The sequence below is a fragment of the Podarcis filfolensis genome, assembly GCF_964270895.1.
Source record: "Podarcis filfolensis genome assembly, chromosome: 9".
Classification (NCBI taxonomy): domain Eukaryota; kingdom Metazoa; phylum Chordata; class Lepidosauria; order Squamata; family Lacertidae; genus Podarcis; species Podarcis filfolensis.
Genome location: NC_139610.1, coordinates 48268912 through 48294378, shown reverse-complemented (window position 1 = coordinate 48294378; position 25467 = coordinate 48268912). Strand labels below are relative to the sequence as shown.

At 42.0% G+C, this 25467-nt stretch overlaps 1 protein-coding gene across 11 annotated transcripts in view; it reads right to left on the bottom strand.

Annotated features, from left to right (window-relative positions):
* Window positions 1-1544: 1544 nt before the first annotated feature.
* Window positions 1545-25467, bottom strand: part of ANKRD50 (ankyrin repeat domain containing 50) — a 44068-nt gene continuing 20145 nt past the window's right edge. For all 11 annotated transcript variants that reach the window (XM_083631588.1, XM_083631582.1, XM_083631583.1 and 8 more), the window contains 3 exons: window positions 22855-23084; window positions 5200-8750; window positions 1545-4457 (listed from right to left, as the gene is read on the bottom strand). In XM_083631588.1, the coding sequence (XP_083487714.1) occupies window positions 5203-8750; window positions 22855-23084 (3778 nt within the window). In that variant the 3' untranslated portion in view covers window positions 1545-4457; window positions 5200-5202. The remainder of the gene's footprint in view (window positions 4458-5199; window positions 8751-22854; window positions 23085-25467) is intronic.

The window sequence follows — 25467 nt, the reverse complement described above, 5'->3', positions numbered from 1 at the left end:
GCAAAATAAACTATGGAATTTCTCTTGAAACATGCAAAATAATTCAATGCAAGTCCTGAAAATAACTATACAATATTACACTATACAATCTCTATCACATATATACCCAAAAACCTATTATCATCTCAGATGACAATAGATATATAAATATGCTATCAATGGGCACCAGCTTTGATTTGAACCAGTGCAATGCAGATCATTATAACATGTTTATAATGACAGATAAAATCTTCACAGAATTTCTATAAAACTTCTCAGAAGATAATAAAAACATTGGCACACGTGTAGGATTTTTCTACTGTGTATCCAGTTTCTGGCATTGGAACTCTCTCCAGCATTGCAAAGTTGGAATCTGTAACCATTTCAAGCTTTCACTACTGTTGTTCATAAGGACTTTGAAAAGCTTCGCATAATTCACTCTCCCAACTAGTCCCAAATGCAATTCACAAGTCAAGCTGTCCTAATACGCATAATAAAAGATGCTTATAAGAGACAAAGAGATATTTACAAGGTTTGAGCATACTACACCAATATGGGCCCGACTGCACTGGCTGCCAATTAGCTTGTGGGCCCAATTCAAAGTGCTGGTTTTGACCTATAAAGCCTTAAATGGCTCAGGACTGCAATACCTCAAGAACTGCCTCTCTCCATATGAGCAAACCCAGACCTTGTGATCACCACCCAAGGTCTTTCTTCATGTGCCTCCTTCACTTGAGTCCCTGAGGGTGGCAACACAACAACGGGCCTTGTCTGTAGTGGCTTTCCATTTGTGGAATGCTCTCCTCAGGGAGGTTGGCCTGGGGTCTTCAATATATATTTTTAGGCACCAAGCAAAAACAGTCCCCTTCAACCAGATCTTGGGCTGATTAATATTCTAGGTAAAGGTAAAGGGGACCCCTGACCATTAGGTCCAGTCGTGACCAACTCTAGGGGTGCACCGCTCATCTCGCTTTATTGGCCGAGGGAGCCGGCATACAGCTTCCAGGTCATGTGGCCAGCATGACTAAGCTGCTTCTGGCGAACCAGAGCAACACACGGAAATGGCGTTTACTTTCCCGCCGGAGTGGTACCTATTTATCTACCTGCACTTTGACGTGCTTTCGAACTGCTAGGTTGGCAGGAGCAGGGACCGAGCAACGGGAGCCCACCCCGTCGCGGGGATTCGAACCGCCAACCTTCTGATTGGCAAGCCCTAGGCTCTGTGGTTTAACCCACAGCGCCACCCGCATCCCTTCGATTAATATTCTATTAATATTATAGAATAGAATAGAATAAATATAGAATATTAATATTCTACAGCTTTTTAAATGTGTCTGCAGAAAGGGGGAGTTATTGTTTTACTGTTTTAATTATTTACTTTTATCCTGTATTTTGTTCTGTGAACCACCCTGAGATCTTGTGATGAAGGGCTGTATATAAATCTAATAAATCGTAACAAGATACCACATTGTGTGTCCACATCCCTAACAGAATCCCATTTCCAAGCATGTTGGTACCTTTGTACCTAATATCGTTTTGCAGAGGATGAAAAAGGAGCAAGCAAATTGAAAACAAATGTCTGCTTGAAAAGCAAATATATTTATTATGCACTTTCATATACATAAGGATTTTTGCTTAATATAATACAAGAAATAAAATAAAAATTTTACAATGTGAAATTCAATGTACATTATAGGCTATTTACAATCCAATCCAGAAAAAAGTCTTAACTGTGCACCATGTTATTTGAAGAGTTTCAATGGAGGATAACGAGCATGAACAGACATTTGCATAGCAGCATAGTTGACAAGAGAAAATGATGCTTTAAGTAAAAACAAAGCCATTTCCCAATACTGAGCATGACAAGGGTATCACTATAGTGTAAGATGCTAAGGTTTCGACAGGTAAATTTGCCATTCAATTCCCTTTTCAGGTGACTTCCCTGGCACACATATGGTTCAGATATTAATGCTCATCAGTCTTTTCCCTAGTATCCAATTATGAATTGTGACACTTTCTTTAGTTTCCTCTAGGGATGATTTTGGATAATATAGGGAAAAGAAAGGTGAAAGCAGAACCAGAGATACAGAGATTTGTGAAACGAGAAAAAAAGTAAGAAGTCTTGAATTCTGCTGCATTATAGCTGATCAGCCCTGCCAAGTCATGGCTTAGCAGAACTGAGCCACACACATCAATTCACAATTGCAAAGAAGACAGACCTGCCAATAATTCAGGGTGATTAATTTTACCTTTTTTTGAGAGAGAGGCCACAAAAGCCAATATATTTTTTAAAAATCATACATTAAAGCAATGCGGAACAATCTCACACTCTTGTCAAATGGATATTTTTAAACAGAGAAACACATGCTGCATTCCTAAGCGTTTCTGAAAATGTGCAGGAACTTTTATTTTAATTATCTGAAAGGTAGCACTTTTCAGCTGACCTTCCTATAGCTGGTGTCTGCGTTTGGGCATGTTACCACCACCAGCTCTTTTAGAGACATTAAGATTATAGTCTGCTGAAAATCATGAAGACTTCTGCAATGCGTAGCCTTCTTGTGAAAATGGCCAGAAATTTCACCATCTAGTCACAAGGTACATACTGTAATTTAAAAACACACAAATAAACAAATAAATATAATCTCAGCGACAGCCGAGATCCAGAGAGAAAGGCAGCCTTTAGGGATGTCTTTCTACAGATCAATACATCTAACATGAAAGAAGAGCTATATTCTTGTGCAGTGTTGAAAATATCCAGTACTTAAGTTCAGAGCAAGTTGGGAGTAATGATTTGACACTCTTACCCAGCAACATTTTTACCTCCGTACTTAGGTCAAGAATGGGGAACCTTTGGCTCTCCAGATATTAAGACTGCAGCTCCCATCATTCCTGATCAAGATAGGCCTGATGGAGTGGGGGAGATAAAAAATCTGGCCTGCCAGACGCTAATGATTCCCCACTCCTGTTTTACATGTAGAAGGGTCCATATCGAATCCCTTGCACTTTTAGATAATGCAGGGATAGAGAAACTGGGCTTCCCTATGTTCTTGGACTACCACACCATTGGCCATGCTGACTGGGAATGATGGGAATGGGATGTCTGAAGGACCAGAGGCTCCTCACCCCTGAGTTAAAGGATCTCTGTTACAGGGCTGGGAACATACAGTGCTGGACTTAAGGGACCTAAGACCTGACTCCACCTGGAGCTATTTCATATGCTCATAAGCAAAACCAGATAAGTGACTTTGAGTTGCCCTGGGCAAGAGAAAGCAGCTAACGAATTTAAATAGTTACCATCATTTAAGTGGGTAGTATGAAAACTGGCCTCGATGCTGAAGAACTGTTCCTTCATAAACCACCTTCAAAACAAGTAGCAGAGAAAGGACCCAATAAATTGCACTGTCGTACTCCACCCCAGGCTGAAGGTAAGTACTGAAGTTAGCCAATACCGTCACAAGAGTTGCTTTCCTTATGAGAAACATCTGAACAACACAGAAAACCAACTGTACATTACAGCAATGCAAATGTGATTTTACGTGTACAGAAGAGTAGCTTGTGTTTTGAGCCAGTTTACATATTCAAAATCTGCCCCACGTTACATGTTTGCTGTGGCTTCTGTTGCTTTACGCTCCCACGAGCAGATACAGAATGCAATGCATAAACCAGATTCTCCACAGCCTCAGACACTGATGTCTGAGACTGCAGTTGTGATTTCTGAGCTACCACAGGTGGTGTCGCCTGCTGCTGTGGCTGTTATCTGGGGATGGGCCAATTCACATTACCTATTCTCCATGCAGAGAGTACTCTCTGAGGACAGATGAGGTCTTTTATGTGGATTTTGATCATGGTGGACCCTGCAGCAAAACAACAAAAAGTCTAATGGCACCTAAAGTCCTACACCAAAAGTACGCCGCAACACTTCTAGAAGTGGGTTCAAATCATTAACGGGAACTCTAGCTTGGGTCAATGGAGGAGGGGTTCCCTTAGTCTTTGAGGTGACATTGAACATTCATTGTCTGTTTGACTGTGTGCAGAGTTTCTTTTGCACATGAATGTAAAATAAATACAGAAAGCATTGCTGTTTGTCACAAAGTCCACTGTGGCACATTTACACTGATAAAGCCTTCTGGAACAGAGAACTCAAATTTCTAGCTCTTAACAACTTTTCAGCTGTGTGAGTGGAAATACAACATATCTTGTTCTGCTACTGAGGAAGAAAAGAAAGTGCTTATTCTGTGTAGTAAGTACAAAGTACACAAAATAATTTTTTTCTGAAGCACAGAAGGTTACATTTAAGAAGGCAGCCTTATTTTTTTTTTCTTTAGGCACATTACAGTACTCAAGGTAACTGTACTGCAGTGATCACATTCGTAATTTTCCATGTGGTTCGACAAGCAAGACATGCTTTGATTCCAGCCCGGGTGACAAAACATTCCAGGCAGAAACTCTTCATTTTATTCATGGTGTCATGGAGCTGCCTTGAAAACAAAAAGAAAACAAAACATAAAATTGTTACATTCTAAGTAGATCATCTCAAAACTATGAATAAGCTGCTGTATGTGGCAATCTATCTGATGCATTCGTGATCACTGAAAATCTTGTACCTTAAATTTGCTTATGCATTTTCTTTTGCAGGGACCAAGTTTGAAATGATAACACACCCAGGGTCAGATAGCATGTTATTATGCTGCTTCCATAAACAGCACCATGCCAAGCAGTACAGCTTCAATAACAATCGTAGCTTGGCCATTCAATATGAGATAAAATTCATTTTCTTAAAATATACGTGAAGCATACGCATCAAATAGCTCATGTTATTATTATTATTATTATTATTATTATTATTATTATTATTATTAATAATTTAAATGCACACATAGCATCCAGAAATTGGTCAGAGGTGGCTGACAGATTGGTGTGCCAGACAGTTATCAGTCAGTGCTTTTGAGCAGAAACTGAGCTACACGACCCCACACTCTTATTGGTGGGAGTTGTGCAGAGGCATTGGAGAGAAGACTATTGTTATCAATGTGGATGCAATATGATGAGACTTACATGGGACGCCTCTGGCCTGTTAACACCATGAGCATGTAAGGTACTGATCTGGCTGCCCCCTGCCTCCAATCCTCTTGCACAATGGTCATTGGTAAGGACATGAAGTCTTCTCCCCCTTAGCTTTTGATGCCTATTTGCATTGCCACCCTGCTGAAAGTGCCTCACCTCTTACAATGGTGTTTCCTTCTTATAGTTGAAGCTTGGGTCATTCCCCTCAATTTGAAGTTTTAAGGCTTGCTTAAGGCTCAGCTCCGTCTCTGCAGAAGGATAGCCTTCCAAAACCTCCTGATGCCCTCGGTCCTGTACTGTTCGTGGGACAGAAACTCTGCCAAGAAAAACCTGATTGCTCTGAAGGTGGTAGTTTGGATTAGTCATTATTCCATTTCTCTTTTTCTGCTCCCCACTTTGTTGGTGGATCAGGAACTGCTGTTGAGACCGGCAAACTTCCTGATGGGCTGGAGGGACTAAAATTTTACACTGAGTGTCACTAGGCATTGATTTAAGGGGCACGCCGGCCCCACATTTGGCAACAGGTATCCTTTTATCAAACTGAGTCATTTCATATTCAAGGACTTTTGGTTGAGAGGAGGTGCTCTGTTTCACCTTTTTCCCAGCAGACCCGGATTTGTTGGAATTCTCCGTTTTCCCCGTTTTGCTGGCTTTTGTGGATTTCAAGCTGGGCTTCACCTGGCTCCATTCAAATTCGCTGTTTGGCGAACTATGATTCTGACTTAAGGAATGAGTTGTAGAGGAAGGAGAAACAATAGACTGCCTACTTCTACTGCGGGGTAACGAATGCTGCTGTATCTGTTCCGTAAAGGACATACTGTGGAAGCTGTCGATCGGTACTGTCTGGGCAGTTGCTGTAGATGAAGTTGTGCGTAGAGAAGAGTTTTTTGAGCTTTTTAATGAATTATTGGATAAGGAGGACTTCTGCCGATCAACTGTCGAATCGGGAGATTCAGAAGGAGAACTAAAGGCATGAGCTGGCCCATTAGACAAGCCACGCAAAGCAGGCTGCGTATCTCCCCCACCAGTGCTCCCCGAACTATTGGATTTTATGGTTAAGGATTGCATCTTTGAAGATGCCGACTGCAAAGGTTTTTGTTCCATTGTATGGACCGGGGAAGGAGTGCAGCCATTTAGAGTAGAAGCACCATATTTTTCCAGTAATTTAATTATCTGCGTGTGTCCATTTTTTGCAGCTACGCGCATAGCTGTGCGCCCAAATTGATCCGCATGATTTGGATCAGCACCATGCTCCAGTAATATCTGCACAACATCGATGTGCCCTTCTTGGGCTGCAATGCAGAGTGCAGTAGCACCCTGATTGCACGTATGGTCCACTAGGGCCCCACGCTCTATCAAAAGCTGAACTACTTTGACATGGCCCTGCCACGCTGCAGACTGCAAAGCTGAGCGTTTCTCATTGTCTGCGGCATTCACATCAGCATGGTACGTTATCAGCATCTGTACCATCTCCACATGGCCCTGCCAGCAGGAAACATGGAGCGCTGTCCTTCCTTCAGCATCACTGGCTTCGACATTTGCACCATTTTCTAAAAAATACTCAGCCATTGTTAGCTGGTTTTCTAGAGCCAAGATATAAAGCGTTGGCCGGCCATCAGCATCTTTGTAATTCACATCAGCCCCGTGACTGAAGAGTAGCTCAACAATGTCTCTATGGCCTTCTAAAGCAGCAACACGGAGAGCATTTCTCCCATCATAGCCCCTGTGATCAATGTTAGATTTGTTTTCCAGCAAGGTCTGCACACAATCATAGTGACCTTCCTGGGCAGCCAATATGAAGGCTATGCGCCCGTCATTATCAATTTCATTTGTTCGAGCACCTTGTTCTATAAGTGCTTCACATATCAACCTGTGTCCTTCAAAAGCTGCCATGTGCAAAGGTGTCCATCCTGCATCGTCCCTATGATTCTCATCCAGCCCTCTATCCAGCAGAGTCCGTACTACTTCAACATTGCCTTGTGCAGAGGCTATACTAAGAACCGTCCGTCCTTCACTATCAATGCTATCCACAGCTGCCCCCCAAAACAAAAGAGTATTTACAACTGATGCATGGCCCATGGAAGCTGCAGCAAGAAGAGGAGTGCGGCCATTGTTGTCCGTATGGTCTACATCTGCTCCGCCTTCCAGAAGCAAATCCACAACATCTACATGTCCTTCGTAGGCTGCCACTAGCAGTGGGGTCATGCCATCTTTGTCACAATGGTCCACCTCAGCACCCCGGTCAATTAAAAGGCTCACAACTGAAGCATGTCCTTTACTGGCAGGTACACAAAGAGCAGCAACAGAGAGGGCCGTCCTTCCATCCACATCCTCATGGTTTACTTCTGCTCCGTGGTCCAACAGATGCTCCACAATCTCTTTATGCCCCATGTATGCTGCTGCAATTAAAGCAGTTCTACCTTCATTATCCGCTTTGTTGACCTCAGCCCCATGTTGCAACAGATTCAGCACGATATCTTCATGGCCTCCCCAAGCTGCTGCTCTCAAGGCTGTCCGACTGTCAGCGTCTGCACAGTCTACTTTTACTCCAGCATAGAGGAGTGCAGAAACCACCTCGGTATGCCCGCCCCAAGCTGCCGATCGCAGGGCTGTCCACCCATCATGGTCCGTGTGATTTATGTTAGCACCGCACCCAATCAAACAGTTGACAACTTTGGTGTGGCCCTGCCGAGCAGCTAGAGTAAGTGCGGTCTGCCCATGCGTGTCTTCAATCTCTAAATCTGCTCCTCTGGAAACTAGCAGATTGACTACATCAAGATTGCCACTATATGCAGCGTTAGCCAAGAGTGTTCTACCATTCGAGTCACACTGGTTTACCGAAGCACCATTATCCAATAGAGTCCGAATAGAATCTTCTCTTTCCAAAGCCTGCCGTACAATGCAAGATGTCCGATCGTCCTCACTGTTGACATGAGCACCGGCTTTTACCAGCAACTGTAAAACTTCTTGTTCTTTGGGGATCAACGTTGACAAAGAGTCTTTGACAGGCGTACCATTCCAGATCATCCACAAAGCCAGTTCAGAGGTTTCCAGTTGCAAGTTGGAATCAATTAGGTGCAAAGCAAATTCTTGAGCCTCCAGAGGCGATAAATCCTTGGCTCGACAGGTGTAACTCATTGCAAGCATTCTGTGCCCTTCTGCTGCGTTGCACAAATATTTTTGTGTACAGTGCTTTACATCCAACAGCCATTCTGCAAAGCTGTAGTGAAAAAGGATCTTTGTGTTTCCGAGACCATCGACAAGAACTTTCGACAGAACATCTAGCTTACGCTGGAAGTCCTCCATAGATAATGCCATGTTTTTGGTCCATACTGCATGGAACAATTCAACTGTAGTTAGTGGCCTGCAAGCAGCAAGGATTACATTCAGGATAGGTTGGACCTTTGCAAACTGTTTTCTCACAAAAAGTCTTTGACAAAGCCAAAGATAGAGGCCGTTGAGTGTCCCAGGGATATCGCGGATTTCTCGTAACATGATAAAGTTTTCCACTACTCCATCTAGGACACGCTCAAGATACAGAAAACATCCACTGCTTTTAATGTGAAGCTGATTCAACATTTCTGCAGTTTCTTTTGTGAGATGTTGTCTCAGTGCTTCTTCTTGATCTAAGCGATGAAGAATATACTGTTGGACATCTTTCACGATGTAAGCCTTTCGGAGATCATCAAGGCTTATCTTTCGAAAGCCTATAAGAAAAAAGGAAAGAGGGGAGGAAAGTAAGTTTTTCTGAAATTTAGTTGCAAACAAGCTTATAATCGCTCATTGTATTTTTGTTGTTCTCAAGACGGTAGAAATGCTATTCTCCTAAAAAAGTGAAAGGGAGATGCCATTGAAAAGGTCTACCTAGTCACAAGAATGTAGTACATATGTGCCACCTACATGTTGCTGAACCATCACTCCCATCAGCCTCTACAAGCATGGACAATGACCAGGAATAATGCGAATTGTAGTTCACCAATATCTGGAGGGCAAAAGATTTCCTGTATCTGATGTAGCAGAAGGACAGAATATGGTGTTTGATTTGAAGATATGAGCTCAGTGTTGCTGTTTGCCCTTGGAAATAGTGTCTGGTTTTGGCATTCCTCCAAGAACCTTTTTTTTTTTCAGACTTAGAAAACATTACACAGTCTGCACGTACTTTTCTGGAACCAGTTCCAGAATGAAAGTAACAGCAAAATTTCAAGTGGATGAATTTAAGACTGCTTTTATATAGCTATTGCAACCTCAGCTCTCTTTTTGCAATCAACTAACTTCAGCTGTTCTGGTTAGTAATTTGCATACTGTTCCTGAGAGTCACCTAATCGCTAACGATCTGTGGGTTTCAACTTACGATGGTCAATAAGGCCAAATTATATTGTGGGTGAAAGCTGTTAAATGATCAACAGTCCACCCCAGTTTAAACCATGTATCCAGGGGGCTATAATAGTTAGGTTGCAATTGTTTTGAGTCATGTTTATTGTGTTTACAGCACTCTGGGATCAAAGTGCTCCACTTTCCAATAAACCTTCTTTTGGGGTATAATGGGATGAAGGAATCCAGCTGGAATGCTCAAGTCCTATGGGCAAGAGTGCTGCAGTAATACTAAGGGACACGAGAGATTTTTACAGCTGTTGTGCTGACTGCTGGAATTTACAGTGTCCAAACACAGCAGAGGTCCAAGGCTGGGTGGATTCACAAACATGCAGCAAACAAGTTATGAAGGGACAATTTGATTCTGGATAGAAACAGGCAATCACTCCAAAATTTTGGGAGAGATTATCAGCCACATGTGTCCACTGTCAGCTGCTTTCTGATAAGCACTTGCTACCTGATAACCACAGTTTGTGCATTTGGTCAAAGGTTGGGGAATGTCTGGAGCACAGGCCAATATGGGCCTGGCAGCCTCCCCAGTTTGGGTAAGCCATGACCATCTACCCTACATGTGACTTCACACATTCACACAAGTAAGAGAGGGGCTTGCCCAAAGCCTAAATCTGTAGCCTAAATCTTCCCCTGACTGTGCAACACAAACAGACTCCAGCTTTTATTCTGTTAACTGTGATCATGCCAGAAGTGAAATGCAATTAAGCATTTGATTTTGAAAATGAAGATGCACAACACAGGCTACTTATGCAATTTTAATGGAACTAAAGTAGCACTTCGACATAGCGGAACCATGCTATCACGACAACATTCCAGGAGAAGTCACCGAATCCAGGAGTTGAAAGGGTGTCCTCTGAAGATTTATCATTTCTCCCAAGCCCTTTAGTGTTCAATACTCCAAGGACAAGATCATAAATCTAATACCTTACATTAATCATCTAAAGACAAGATAATTTGCTAACCTACTTTATGTTGTTGGCTACTGGAAATCCTTAACAATGTATGGACAAGCAAAGTGACAGAATGGGCACGTACGATTCAGAAGACATTTTTCACGGCATGGAATAGCAAACAGCCGCTCCATCACTAAATACTTCTGGGGAAGCATGAGAACTCTCTAAGATAAATATTCACCAACTGTTTGCCAAGGCCTAATCTGTATACAGGGACGCGGGTGGCGCTGTGGGTAAAACCTCAGCGCCTAGGACCTGCCGATCGCATGGTCGGCGGTTCGAATCCCAGCGGCGGGGTGCGCTCCCATCGTTCGGTCCCAGCGCCTGCCAACCTAGCAGTTTGAAAGCACCTCCGGGTGCAAGTAGATAAATAGGGACCGCTTACCAGCGGGAAGGTAAATGGCGTTCCGTGTGCTGCGCTGGCTCGCCAGATGCAGCTTGTCACACTGGCCACGTGACCCGGAAGTGTCTGCGGACAGCGCTGGCTCTCGGCCTATAGAGTGAGATGAGCACACAACCCTAGAGTCTGGCAAGACTGGCCCGAACGGGCAGGGGTACCTTTACCTTTACCTAATCTGTATACAGCAGGGATGGAGATGCAGGTCTCAGACTCCTGGGATACTCCTGAGGCCACATCCCCTCCCTCTTCTAGGCTACACACCCCTAACCAGCCTTCTCCACACTCTCCTCCAGAGTTTCTGCCTGTCTAGAAAATGTCACTGAACTGTGAAAACACTTCTTGCTTGGCAGGAATGTAGTTTATTGTACAAAGTTAAGAGGCACAACTTTTGTTTCTTTTTCTTTTCAGTAATACAGTCGTACCTTGGAAATTGAGCAGAATCCGTTCCAGAAGTCTTTTCGACTTCCAAAACATTCGAAAACCAAAGTGCGGCTTCCTGAAGCTGCGGAAGCCCTGTCGAATCTTCAGCTTCCAAAAATAGTTTGCAGACCAGATCAGTCACTTCTGGGTTTGCAACGTTCAGGAGCCAAAACGTTCGGGAACTAAGCTGTTCAACTTTCAAGGTACAACTGTACATACATGTCACTTTGTTTATGACAGCTAACGGACAGCAAAACCAGAAGACAATAAGGTAACAAGCAGGAGTTGCTGGATGTGTGTGTGTGTATATATTCCAATCCCTTATTTGAACTTCACCATCCACGCTAGACTAGCTAGCCACCAGTTTTCCACTGTGATTCAGCAACAGTCAGCACTGGCATTATCCCTATATGGTTTGGCACTCAGATCTAGTATACCTGGAAGACGGAAAATGTGTCCACCTGGAAGCATCCTGAAAATGTATCTTAACATATTGAAATAAAATTGCTTGGTATACACATGCAAAGGCTCACAGTCTCTCTACTACGCCCAGCCACACCTAGCTGTTCTCATGTCACTCAACCCAGTTGATAGCCAGGCAGATTTGAACTCTGAATCAATCTTGCATTTTGTTGAATGTATCTAGACGCTAAACAAGTCTAAACAAAATTATGTAAGATTCCTTGCCAACTGCTTCTGACTAACTCATAAAACACACACACTTATATTAGGCTTGCATGGACAATAAAGATAAAATATTATGGGAAAACTCATTATGTTGCAAAGCCTGTCTCACGAATTCTTGAACTTAGCAAGTCAGGAACAGCAGAGACAACTTACAATCTCACGACAGAACTTCTGCATTGTTTAGATTTTTCCTACAGCACATCATCTTTTCCCCAACAGGAGCTCAAAAATCCATTTCCTTGATTTATTAAATTTGCTTCCAGCTCTGTAAACAAATCCATACCAAATTTAGCTTCTGGCATCTCACAGGGGTCTTGGGTCATTTTAAGAAGTATATGGGCAGTATGCATTCTATGAAGAACAAAATACCACCTTTGGTCTTTAACAAAAATGCTTTACCAGTGAAAACAAAACAGGAGCCTTGTGGCACCTTGAAGGCACACAAATTTATAGCAGCATAAGCTTTTGAGGACATGATAAATCTGTGTGTCTTCAATGCGCCACAAAGCTGTTTTCCTTTTTACAACAGACTAACAAGGCTGGTTTTGGGAACTACAATGCTGAATTTTATTATCTTGGATCTGTTTGCCTCTTAATCCTATGCATTATGGAAAATTCCAAACAACCCTTGTTCATATTTCTTCTTCACTCAATGCATCTTAAATATGTAATCTAAATGATGAGGCAATATTCCAGTGCCTTAAGTATGAATAATTTACATTGCCAAGCTAAGCTGATCTAAGTAGAATTAGACATTTATAATAACATTTTATGCATACCTACTCATAAGGAACTAATCTCTCAGCAGTGAAATATTAATCAGAAAACCAAAGCCCCTCCTTACACAAGGCCATTTGAGTGAGGACTGAAGTTAAAACAGCCTGTGCACAGAGGACATTCACAGAAGCAGAATACGAGAGAAGTTGCCAGAACAGGGTTAACTAAGTTTTTGAATTGTGTACAGAGGCTGACATTTATACCTGGCACAAAACAATTAGAATGCAATTCCTTTGAAATATAGTGAACTTCCCAGCCTGCTATAACTTCTAAAAACCCATTCAAATGCAATTTTTTGAATACAGTGGTACCTCTGGATATGAATGGGATCCGTTCTGGAGCCCAGTTCGCACCCAGAAGCAAACGTAACTAGCAAGGCACATCTGCGTGCGCATGCGCGTGCCACTTTTCACCGCTTCTGCGCATGATGCCATTTTGAGCGTCTGCGCATGCGCAAGCGACGAAACCCGGAAGTAATGCGCTCCATTACTTCCGGGTTGCCGCGGAGCGCAACGCAAACGCACTCAACCCGAAGCGCATTCAACCCGAGGTATGACTGTATAGAAAATGGCTGCTTGGAATGCATTTATTTGTAAAGTTTCATCGGAGGCAACATTTCATTGGATGAGGCATCCATGCAGCTTGTTCACCAGAGAAGGTTGACGTTCTATCTGTTTGGAGGGTGCTAAAGGGACTTATCATAGACCAGTGTTATATTTTATATACACTGGTTGGAGAATTTGTCATTTAAGGTATTATGAGTGAGCTTCACAACTCAAAGCAGCCAGGCTGCCACTTTCAAAAACAAGCATCCCATTTTAAAGCCCTTGTTACTAAAATCTTCATGTGTTCTTCATGTGAAACAGAGTTTATCCAACTGGAGCTTGCATTTCAGCAAAACATTGTAAATCCAAGTATCTCTATCTATATATTTACAATCCATGCCTACTCTGAAAAAAGGTCCATGGGCAGAGCAATGCAAAGAGCATAAACCTCTTCCTCTGCACATCAATACTTCGATTCTAGAGGTAGAATGCAGAAGCCTATGGAAGTAAGTTTCGGGAACTCTCTTCCCTCCACCAACCTGAGTACACAAGGAACCTGGTGGACCAGACTAAAAGCCCATCAAACCAGCAACCTGTTCTCACAGTGGTCAGCCAGATTCCTGCAAGCAGGACATGAGTGCAACAGCACTCCCCCAATTTGTGATTCCCATAAGCTGGCATTTAAAAGCATATCAACTGACACAGCAGGTAATACATAGCTGTTATGGCTAGTAGCCACTGATAGCCTGACCCACTGAGGGTTCTCTATATGTACATTTAGTGGCATTCTCATCAAAACAGCTGCAAACAGAATGAAGGCTACTCCAGTACACAAATGCTCAGTGCAACTTAAGGCCACACAGTTTAAGATATCAGTGACCCACAACTAATATACCTCTAAAATAGATACTATGCAAGGAGAACAGAGTGCGGTGCCATCGTTCAATGGCGGAGCATGTGTGCTTTGTGTAAAATGTCCCAGGATCCATGTCTGGCACTTCCAGGTAATGTGAAAAGTTTCAGCCTACAAGCTTGGAGAGCCACTGTCAATCAGAGCAGACCAACACTTTGAACAAATAGTCTGGGTTGATATAAGGCCCTTTTGCTTTGTGCTTTGGAAACAAAGTGAGCCAAGATGATATAATGCAGGATGTTGTTTCTATGATCCTTATTAATGGTAGCACTTGATTCACCTATCAATAGTTAATCTTTCCAATGAAAAGAAAAGGGATGTGTGGAAGGATTTGCACCGTCTTAAAACATTCCACTGGTGAGAAACTAAATTTGCCCTTCAGCCCTGGAGATGTGCCAGTTAGATTAGATACACATTAGTGAGGAAATTGCTGCCGTTTTAATGTTACAGCCAGAATAATATTAAACACTTCAGGCAATGGTGCTGTTTTCAAAGTTTGTCATTGTCATAATTGAATTGCAAAATTTTAGCCTTCTCCTACAGTAAGCTTTAACTTGGAAAATCTCCTCTTGGCTTCCGTAACCATTCTGTTTAATGCATCACAAAACCTCTAAGAACTATCTGTCTACATTTGCAATTTTCATTTGTGTTCTTTTCTGGGTAGATTAGATATGTTGCTCTTCAAGCAATGTTGCTACCATGCTTTCTTGTGTCTTTGTTTTCATCTTCCAGTTTATCTACTTATCTCCTGCCATTGTCTGAACCAAACAATGAAGCTGTCTGGAACAGATTTCTATGTTATGACTTTTGTGTAGACAAATCACATTTAACTGGTGATCAGCTACCCACGTCTACTATTGCTCTCTGTAATTAAGAGAAGCATATATGTAGTGCTTGAACATATGTGCTTTATTATGTATACTCCAATGACAAACCTTTCCCCTTCCTACAGAAAAAGCATTGGGGTTGTATCCAATTGTGTGTGGCCTTCCCTTTGAAGAAAGCAAAGGCTGGACATTTTACAAGAACTCTGGCGAGGGAGGGGAATCACATGGGGGAGCATGGTTCTATTATCTGTAAAGGTCATCCACCAGGGCAACCAAAGCTGACTCAGTCCCATGGCCAGGTCTGAACCCAGATAATAACAGATCTAAATAATTATTTTCAAATAATTAAAAAACTCTGACATTAAACACAACAGCATATTTAGTGTATCATCTAGTCCGGCTCTACAGGAGAAAAATATGCAGCACCACACCGTTTCCCCACAAAGGTGCCAGAAAGTCAACCACAGCAGCAATCCTACGCATCTGAGATTTAAGTTTATCTCATATAATTCGGCTGCAGTGAGCCAAGGCATAGTCCTAGTTCCTGCAATAATTCCACATTTGTGCTTTGCACTTATCCTTTTTGAAATCCATCTGTTTCGAATGCCTGAACACAAAACCTGAACACAGTCATCTTAAAAATGACCATGCAAATGCATGGTGCTGGCATCAATATTTCTTATCGCTAAGGGACTCTATCGACATAATTTCATGAGATCATCCTACTTGTTGCATGCAGCTGGCCTGATCCTTCTGCACTGATACTGCAATGCAACTTTGATGGATAACATATTCCTCCCTGCCTCCCTCCCAAAACAGTAATGAAAATTTTGAGGGAAAGAGTTTTGAAGAGCCTGTGGGACCCTATTAATAACTTCTCTCAAATGTGAATGTTTGCCTTTTAGCAACATTCTTTGTCCTTCCTGCTTTGTTTACATGAGATCTTATCTTGGGATAACAGCCTCTGACCTTGCTTCAAGTCAGCCTAACTTGATTAGGAGATGCAGACACCATCCTGAAGCCAAGAATTCAAAGCAAAAAGATCAACTTGGAAATAATCAAAGACTTTTGATTGGCCTTGCTGTTCATCTCAAGATAAGTGAGTATGTAAACAACAGCAGAGTTTATCTCTGGTGGAGGGAGCCCGCATTTCCACAGGGATCTGTGAATGACCCAAGAGAGTCTGCAAACAGCACACAGTAATGTTTTGTTTGCATAACAGCCTTAAATTCTGTACTGTGTGCCATGCTTGCCCTGGAGACTTGCTCACAAATCTTACCTCCATCCTAAGTGCAAAGGGCAGCTGCGTGTGAAGGATGGAACTCCTTCCTGGCTCAATACAGTTTTTACACCGGTGTTGGCAGATCATCATTTGTCACTTACAAAGAAAAAAGTAACTTACTAAGGATTAAGAGCCACAGGCATAGCATAAAATCAAGAAAACCCATGATAATGGCCCATAAACATACTGAGCAAAAACAATGGACAGAAAATAATATTTCTCATATAATATGTTAAATGCCTGGGAAACTTTTAGTGTTTTAGCTTGGCACCAAATTGTGAACATTTCACAAATGGGGAGCCACAACAGAACAAGTCTCTCACCCTGCTCTCTTGCTCTCAGGTGGGGCACCCAAAGAACAGCTTCATATGAAGACCAAACAGTTCATATCTGAAGTTCTCCCAATATACTAGAAACTTCTACCACACCACCATTCTAAAAACAGTCAACCCTGAAGTAAGTGCCCCATTAAAACAACCAGGCAAAGGAATGAAAAATGTCTTATAAGTCATGTAAAGTGGAACCCTTTGATACATGTACACATAAGAAAATGCTCACTTCAAATGAGGAAATTCCTCTCTTCTACACAGCTTTGACAAACACCCTACCCACTCGAACTCAGGATGCAAGGGAGAAATGTGCTAAGAGGAAGGCATGCTTGGCATATCCACACCGTGATCAACTCCTGCCCGGAAACCAATGTCTCCCCACTGTGGAAGGACGTGTGGATCCAAAATTGGCCTCCACAGTCACCTATGGACTCATTGTTAAAACTGTGTTTATGGAAAACAATCTTACTCGGCTACGAGTGATCGCAGAAGAAGAAGAAGAAGAAGAAGAAGAAGAAGAAGAAGAAGAAGAAGAAGAAGAAGAAGAAGACCCACATGATGGTTTTGTAGGTTGGCTAATTTGGTCCCGTGAAGCTCCTGTAGATCAGCTGAATGAATTACACAGGGGACCACATGACTGCATCACACTGAACAAGCCCCTGAAAAATACCTGTATTGCTGTCTCTTCTCCCCATTCTGGAATTTAATTAGCAGTTACCAACATGGTGGAACTGTACCAAAGCTTTAATAAAACGTTTTGTCTCGCTTCCCAATACAGTGCTAGCTAGTTTCAACTGTTAAATCTTTTTACTTATCAGGAAAGTTGTTAAGCATCATTTGTTGCCGCTGCTAAGAAAGATTTATTTTAAGTAGCTAACATGCAGCATACAGTGGTGCCTCGCAAGACGAAAAGAATCCGTTCTGCGAGTCTCTTCGTCTAGCGGTTTTTTTGTCTTGCGAAGCAAGCCCATTAGCGGCTTAGCGCTATTAGCGGCTTATCGGCTTATCGGATAAGCGGATAAGCAGCTTAGCGGCTTAGAAAAAGGGGGGGAAGGGAAAAAAGCCCGCAGGAACTCGCAAGACATTTTCGTCTTGCGAAGCAAGCCCATAGGAAATTCGTTTTGCGAAGCACCTCCAAAACGGAAAACTCTTTCGTCTAGCGAGTTTTCCGCCTTGCGAGGCATTCGTCTTGCGGGGCACCACTGTATTTTATGATGTCCCTATTAGCAGGACTGAAATGTGAAAATAACAATAGTTTTTAAAAATGCATCTGGACAGCTTAGAAATAGTCTAGATGCAACTTTGATTATTTTTCCAAAATAAAAGGCAAGCTAATAACAGAAATATTGTAAAAATGAATTTGCCTGCTAAAAATGTGTTGGATGAACATCTAAAAATAACTTCCTTTGAGAAACTTGACACTTGGCAAGCAAGCAAGTATACCATGATAAATTAATAGCTTCAGGTATTTTAGAATCAGACGCTTATTGAAGCTACTTGGCTTTGAGGCACAGGTGGTATTTTAATGCCTTCTTTTTAAAACTGCAACTGTTTATAAACACTTACAGTCAAGTACAAAATGCTTTTTCTAGCATTCATTTCAATGGACATATTTTGAACTTAATCATTTTTTATTCATAATGATCACAAATTGGAACAAAATTGTTACCAAGGGTTACAGACGTTAATTGCATAATCTCAAACTTAATTTACTGCATTCATAGTACAGTAAGTAATTTTTCAATAAGAAGGCAAAATCAAGGAAAGATTAAACACTTAAGCCTCACTGATATCAACTGGACAGTGCAAATCCATCAATATGACTTCTAAAATGTTTTGACATTGGCTACAGCTAATGTTATTAATAATTTCCATAATAATTTTAATGTAGGAAGTGTCTTCACTCAGAATCCCATGCATTGTCATAAAACTCAGGGGGGGAATTGTGCTTCTCAGTCCATCCATAGTGGTAGTTCATGTGCTTTCTGTACTTGAGACACTGAATAACACTTGTCAGTCAGAGCAGATGATACTATGCTCAGTGGGCGGATGTTCCAATTTGATATGACAGCTTTTTATATGTTCACATCATAGGTACTTGGGTTTACATCCCAAATATTGAGAATGTGTTGTCTAAAACTGTCACTTCTTGTACATAGCTATCTTCCTATTTGTAGGTGACTTTTCAGCCCACAGGTTGTTTTGATTTTTCTTTGTCTGTATATTTCCAATATTTAGGCAGTGTTTTATGGTGGTGACAAGAATCTGGGAAATCTAGAGGTAAAGTAAGTGGGGCTGTACAGGCCACTCTGTTCCATTTGGTCTCACTGGCATTCAATTGTAGCTTCATTGCGTTCTGTTTTGTGTGCATTTCTTTTTTCAGAATCCACAAAACATTTAAATGGCATGCATTTTGTAAGCACTTTTTTTTTAACAGAAAATATGTACCTCTCAATGCTTTGAAAATAAATAAAATGCATCTACAGTGGTACCTCGGGATGAGAACAGGATCCGTTCCGGAGCCCCGTTCGCATCCTGAATGTAACGTAAGATGTGACGGCGCGTCTGTGAGTGCCGTGTTTTGCCGCTTCCGCGCATGATGTCATTTTGAGCGTCTGCGCATGCAGCGAAACCTGGAAGTAACGCGCTCTGTTACTTCCAGGTTGTCGCGGAGCGCAACCCGAAAGCGCTCAACCTGAAGCAAATTCAACCCGAGGTATGCATTGCAAAAATGACAGAAAGAAGAGAGCAACGTGAATAGGAGTTGCATTCCGACCCACAAGCAAATTCGGCATCATCATATCAGACTGGTCTTCTGAGAAAAACAGACCAAATGAATTCCTCCCTCCTCCTCCTTTGTTGCTGAGCTATGATCCTTTCCTCTTGCAAGGGACAAAAATGCATGCTGTAAAATACATGCTATGAAAACTATGCAAAAGTTATATTTCAAATTGCCTTCGCTCTGCAATTTGTTCACTACTCAAAATTATGAGTGTGTTTGCCTATAAAGAAGGGGAACCTTCCCTTTTCATCTTCTGAAAATAAACTGCTCCACCCAGTAACCAACTACATACTAACATACTTCTGGAAAGTTCTCGACCTTCAGTTGTCTTAAACAAAGACACATGTGTACACATTGGATGGAAGAAGCAACATATCTGAAATGGATCGAGGGAAGGCAGGAGAATTATGCAATACGGGAGCAGCAGCAGGAGGAACAAAAAAGAAAATACTGAAAAGAGGAGAGGACAATGCTGCTCACAGTGCAAATGCACGTATTTATTCTCAGGCTACAGAGGAAAGCAATCATGGCTGCTGCAGCTACTTATAAGAAAAAGCCTATTGTGCATGTATAAAATTACCGTATTTTTTGCTCTATAAGACGCACCAGACCATAAGATGCACCTAGTTTTTAGAGGAGGAAAACAAGAAAAAAAATATTCTGAATCCCAGAAGCCAGAACAGCAAGAGGGATCGCTGCGCAGCAAAAGCAGCAATCCCTCTTGTTGTTCTGGCTTCTGGGATAGCTGTGCAGCCTGCATTCGCTCCATAAGAAGCACACACATCCCCACCCCTATTTTTTAGGAGGGGAAAAAGTGAGTCTTATAGAGCAAAAAATATGGTATATACAAGACACTACACACGCTCCATTAACTTGTGAATTAGATTAAGTGAATCAACCAAATTTGCATGCCTCTTTTTTTAGAAATATATGAAATAGTGAAGGGGAAAAGGATTTAAATCAATTATGAAACAAGATCTTTTTATCAGAGACTGAAAGATCAGCTCCAACCCTGAATGATGTGCCTATAGCAAGTATCAGGAGCAACCAGATTCAGTGGGTGAGGCTGTTATACGAAGGTTGAAGAAATGAAAGATGCGCCCCTGAAGCATAATTCATTCATTTTTCCCTGTAACCTTTCATACCTTTGGGGGCAGGGGGAGTTGGAGGGAAAAGAATACTTCAAAGATGAAAAAGTGAAATGAGATGCAAAGCAAAAATGCAGTAGCTGTACGCTTTCAAGTTCACACCTTCTTTTCAAACATCCACATGGGCTAATAAAATATTCCATTCAAGGAAGCTGTTATCAGATGGATTGCGGGCCCTGCAGAAGCTACTATGCTTATCAACAAGGTACAATTGTATGCCTAAACAGCAAAGGGAACCTGTCACTTTTCACTGAAAGGATCTGAAACTGCTCAAGAAATTCACTCAAACACGGCGCCGTTCAAAAGCTCTTGGCATACAGGTAATGATAGCTCAAGTTAAGTTTGACAAAAGTCATTCATAGATCCAGAACTCCTGTTATAGTAGGTCAAGTCCAACTCACCACTCAGACACCTTGCCCAAGACTCCTGCATTGCTGCCAACCAAGTTGGCATTGACCCGGGACCGGGCCTTGCATGTGGTGGTTCCTCGTTTGTGGAATTGCTCTCCCTGGTGAGGTGTGCCTGTCTCTCTCATAACTGATTTTTTGGAAATACGTGAAGATATTCCCGTTTACGCAGGTATGAGATGGCCTAGATATACTGGTTATGGCAACCGTGAAGTAAATAACTGCCAGGGTATGTGATTGCGTTTAAATGTTTTTATTTGATTTGAAATTGCACTGTTTAAATATTTTGCTGGGCTCCCATGGGAGGAAGGGTGGCATATAACAAATGATGATAATAATGACTGCCCAGGACTCTTTATGATAGCAAATCAACTTAAGTCATTGATAGTCAAAGCACCATTGCACCCTCTGTCCTGCAACATCCCGTGGTGACAGAACAAATCAGCCAGTGACATCCATGGAGGACAGGCTGGCAAGGCACACAGAGGCCAAAGAGGAGATTTTAGGGTCGAACTAGACAATATGGCTGAAACCAATGACGCCACTGCAAGAACAGAACCAATTTCTCCTAACACAACGAACTTCCTCTCACCATAGGCACTGCAGGTTGGGAGGGGAGAAAGGAGAAGTTCACTCACACAACATGAGACTTCACCATATCTAACGCCAAGGCTTTTTTCAGCCAGCACTCACTGCAACTCACTGCCATTATAAGAGAACAAGGTTGGCATTTGTGGTGAGTTCCAGCACCTCTTTTTCTACAAAAATAGCACTGTCTAACACCATATGTTAACTGTGCGATTGCACAATTAAATGCACCTCAGTTTTTAAATCTCCTCTAAAGAGACATAGGGAGGCATTCTTGATTTTGACTATGGTGCATTCAGACTGTTTCAACCCTTCTCCTCTCTCCCACTTTAGACACAGCACCCCTGAAGTTCCTGCTTGCCCCAGGAGTAAAGTTGCCAGTGGCATTACTAATGCCTTTAAGAAATTAATAATACAGTGGTACCTCGGGTTACAGACGCTTCATGTTACAGACTCCGCTAACCCAGAAATAGTACCTCAGGTTAAGAACTTTGCTTCAGGATGAGAACAGAAATCGTGCTCTGGCGGCGTGGCGGCAGCAGGAGGCCCCATTAGCTAAAGTGGTGCTTCAGGTTAAGAACAGTTTCAGGTTAAGAATGGACCTCCAGAATGAATTAAGTTCTTAACCCGAGGTAACACTGTAATAATCTTTATCAATTTTTAAAATCAAATTATCATAACCAAATGCATCATCTAGTTTTGCTGTAAGGGTGAAGAGACAAGGGATTTTTAATCTATTTATTCTTACTGTTAAAGCTTTATTATAACCGCAGTTTTATTCCACTCACTGCCTGGTTTCAAGCTGGTTTCACATGAAGGCTGGGAATCCAGTGTTTATGCTTCTCTACGTTTAAGAAAAATCCCATGAACAATAGCAGCGGAGTGATGAAATGATCTCACAATTCAGCAAAGACTGGAACAACAAGTTGTAGAAGATTCCCAATAGTCTGCCAACAGCATACTCCCAGGATCAAATACAGCTACACCCATACAGTGAGCTTGCAAAAGGTAATCCTCGACTCCCAGAAAAGAAGATGACAAATCTAGATTTTTAGACAGAAAAAAAATTGCTGCACACACACCAGACTAGTGGATTCAAGTCTTCAATGCTGTCATGTTTCATGCACTCTTTTACTGGGGAAGAACGGCACAATAAATCCCTTACAATATATCAGCATCCATGTAGATACACCCATGCAGCACTATGTACAATAACCACTGTCAACTGGGTAAAGGCTCCAAGAAAATGGAGATTCCAGAAAGTTGATTGCTGAAATTTAGTGATGAGTAAAACATTTCAGAAAAGGATTTGACACATGAGGATCGAAAAGTGAAGGAGCAGCTAAGTTTTCGTTGGTATTTGTACTCACCGGTAAACATTTTTGTAACAGCTTTGCTCTGCTTCCGGGCAGAGCACAGGAGCAGCAACCATGGAGGGAAAACCTCATAGTGACTAGCTAGAAGCTCAGCTATAGTTCCAGATAAGCCCGTAGATGTCTGGTCACCTTCTGCAATGTTACATCCCTCATCCACGGAATCTACAAGGAGGAAGAGACTTTGTTGAGGGGGCTTGGCTCCGAGAAGAGGCAGCAAAATGCACCTGCAAGGAGAAAAAGAAAGGAGAATTATAATACACACACATAAAATCCAGAAATATATTCTATATGGGTAGTTTTGTTTTTCAGCAAAGGAACTTGTGTGTGTTTGTTTGCGTGTACACAAAGAGGTGCTCACAGTATGTACTAAAACGAGGTCGCTAGGGAATTCTTTTTCCAGTGTTGTCATGGAGTGCAGACTCACTTGCAGCCACTTTAATATTTGATTAAGCCTTTTAACATGTAAACAAATGCAGCAGTTCAAGTGCTGAGGCCAACAAAAAGCACGTCTGGATTACGCTTGTGCAGCTACCCAACACGGCCATAAACAGGGAATTTCAGGTTTCACAGGAGTTGGATATGCCCAGCAGAATGTATGTGAAATCTGAATAGAGGCTTTATTAGTACCAAGCGCAATCCCAGCTAAAGTTCTAGTAACAACTATTCGCAGCAATGCTCCTGGTCTGTACAAGCCCTATTGGAAGGTAGTGCAGATATACAGACCAGCATTGCTCTCTTGTGCGAATGCCATTCATTTCCATGGCTGAGTGCGCCACAAGTGGATGCTCTCATTATGAGACGGTACACAATCACAAAACCACCCAGTAAGAGCCTCTTTGCATGATCTCTGAAATAACATTCCTGAATTCAAGTCAGTATCCAGTTTGTTTACTCTAGCAAGCAGTTAAGTCCAAAGCTAAAGTGAACTGAAAGTGAACCAGCAACTCTTGGCAAGATCAGAGGTGCTTGCTCACCCCTCGTTCCTTGGAGGCTACATGATTATTCACTGTATGAATACAAGATACTGCAGGACCATCTACCCAAACCAAACCAGACTGTCTACCTCGTTTGCCCCCACACAAAATGTCATGGTGGTAGATGTCTAAGTCCTTGCATCCGTGCTAGAAAGCAGGCCATCACCTCCCCACCCAAACCGGTTGTGGGGTGAGAGCATATACTAACAGTAAGTACAGCATCAGAGCTATGAAAGCTTCAGAAATAAAGAAATAGCCCTTCAGGGAAGGCAGCTCCCCCCTCCAACAGGATGGTTCTCTCTGATCACAAGATTTGCAATTCTTAGGGGGTGGGGGTGGGAAGGAACAGGCAAAACCTAGAATCACTTAAATAACTCAAGGGTGTGTTCATGCTCCGGAATTCTTTATGACAGCATTTTATCAAAAGATGTGTCATGATAACAACCTGGATAATCCCCTTGGAATATAATTATAATTATAAATCCCCAATACCTGGGATTTAAGTAAAGTGCGAAGTAAAAAAAGTGCATGCCATATAAGAAAAAAAATTACAAATAGCTCAAAGTCTGTACAGTGGTACCTCGGGTTACAAACACCTTGGATTACAGACTCCGCTAACCCAGAAATAGGACTTCGGGTTAAGAACTTTACCCCAGGATGAGAACAGCAATTGTGTGGCAGTGATAGGAGGCCCCATTAGCTAAAGTGGTACCTCAGGTTAAGAACGGTTTCAGGTTAAGAACGGACCTCCGGAACGAATTAAGTTCGTAACCAGAGGTACCACTGTACAGCCAATGAATAATTAGATATTAGAGTTGCAATCCTGATACATTTGCATTCTAGTTAGTCTCACTGAACTCTATGGGACTTGCTTCTGCTTGAATAAGCCTAGGACTTCACAGCAAACCTCTGAAACACACGTTTCCTTCATTATCCAAAGACCTTACTCATCTAATTGCACTTTCTGCCACTATGAAATGCGAGAGTCTTGGTAAACCAGTGAAAAAAGCATGTTCAATTATCCAGACTTCTGATTACTCAACACAGCTATTGGGATGAATAAGGCTGTAGTACTATTTTATCAACCAGCAGGGATGGGGGTGGGTAGAGCCTTCAACGCAACTTGAATTTTTGCCATACCAAGGAAGTGATTCACCAACCGCTTCCAGTAATGTAGCCCCACTGACTTGACCAGATGAGTGAAAGGCCTGACACACTTCCGAAGTGTCATTTTGTATTACTAACCATTTGCCTTTTTGTGTGTGTTTTTGGACTGGAATTCCCCCATCACCTCTGAGAATCCATAATTTCCATCATACTTTTTCTGTGTGCAGTTCTTTATGTCCCTATTTAAGACCAATTTTATCATAGAGGTGATTCCTAATTTATTTGAAATGGTTAAAAAAAACAACATCGGTGCTTATTTAAATGGAATAGATGACCATCACTTTCTAATAATTGTAAAGAGCTAGGCATTCCATATGTAAGGTAAAACACATTCCATGCAAACTCACCACAGTTCACATTTAGAACAGTTTGGCTATTCCCCATTTCCACCAGTGCATTCTGACTAAGATTTTTAAACACAAATTTAATTCTAGCAGGGGGGGGGGGAAGAATGCATTACAACGCA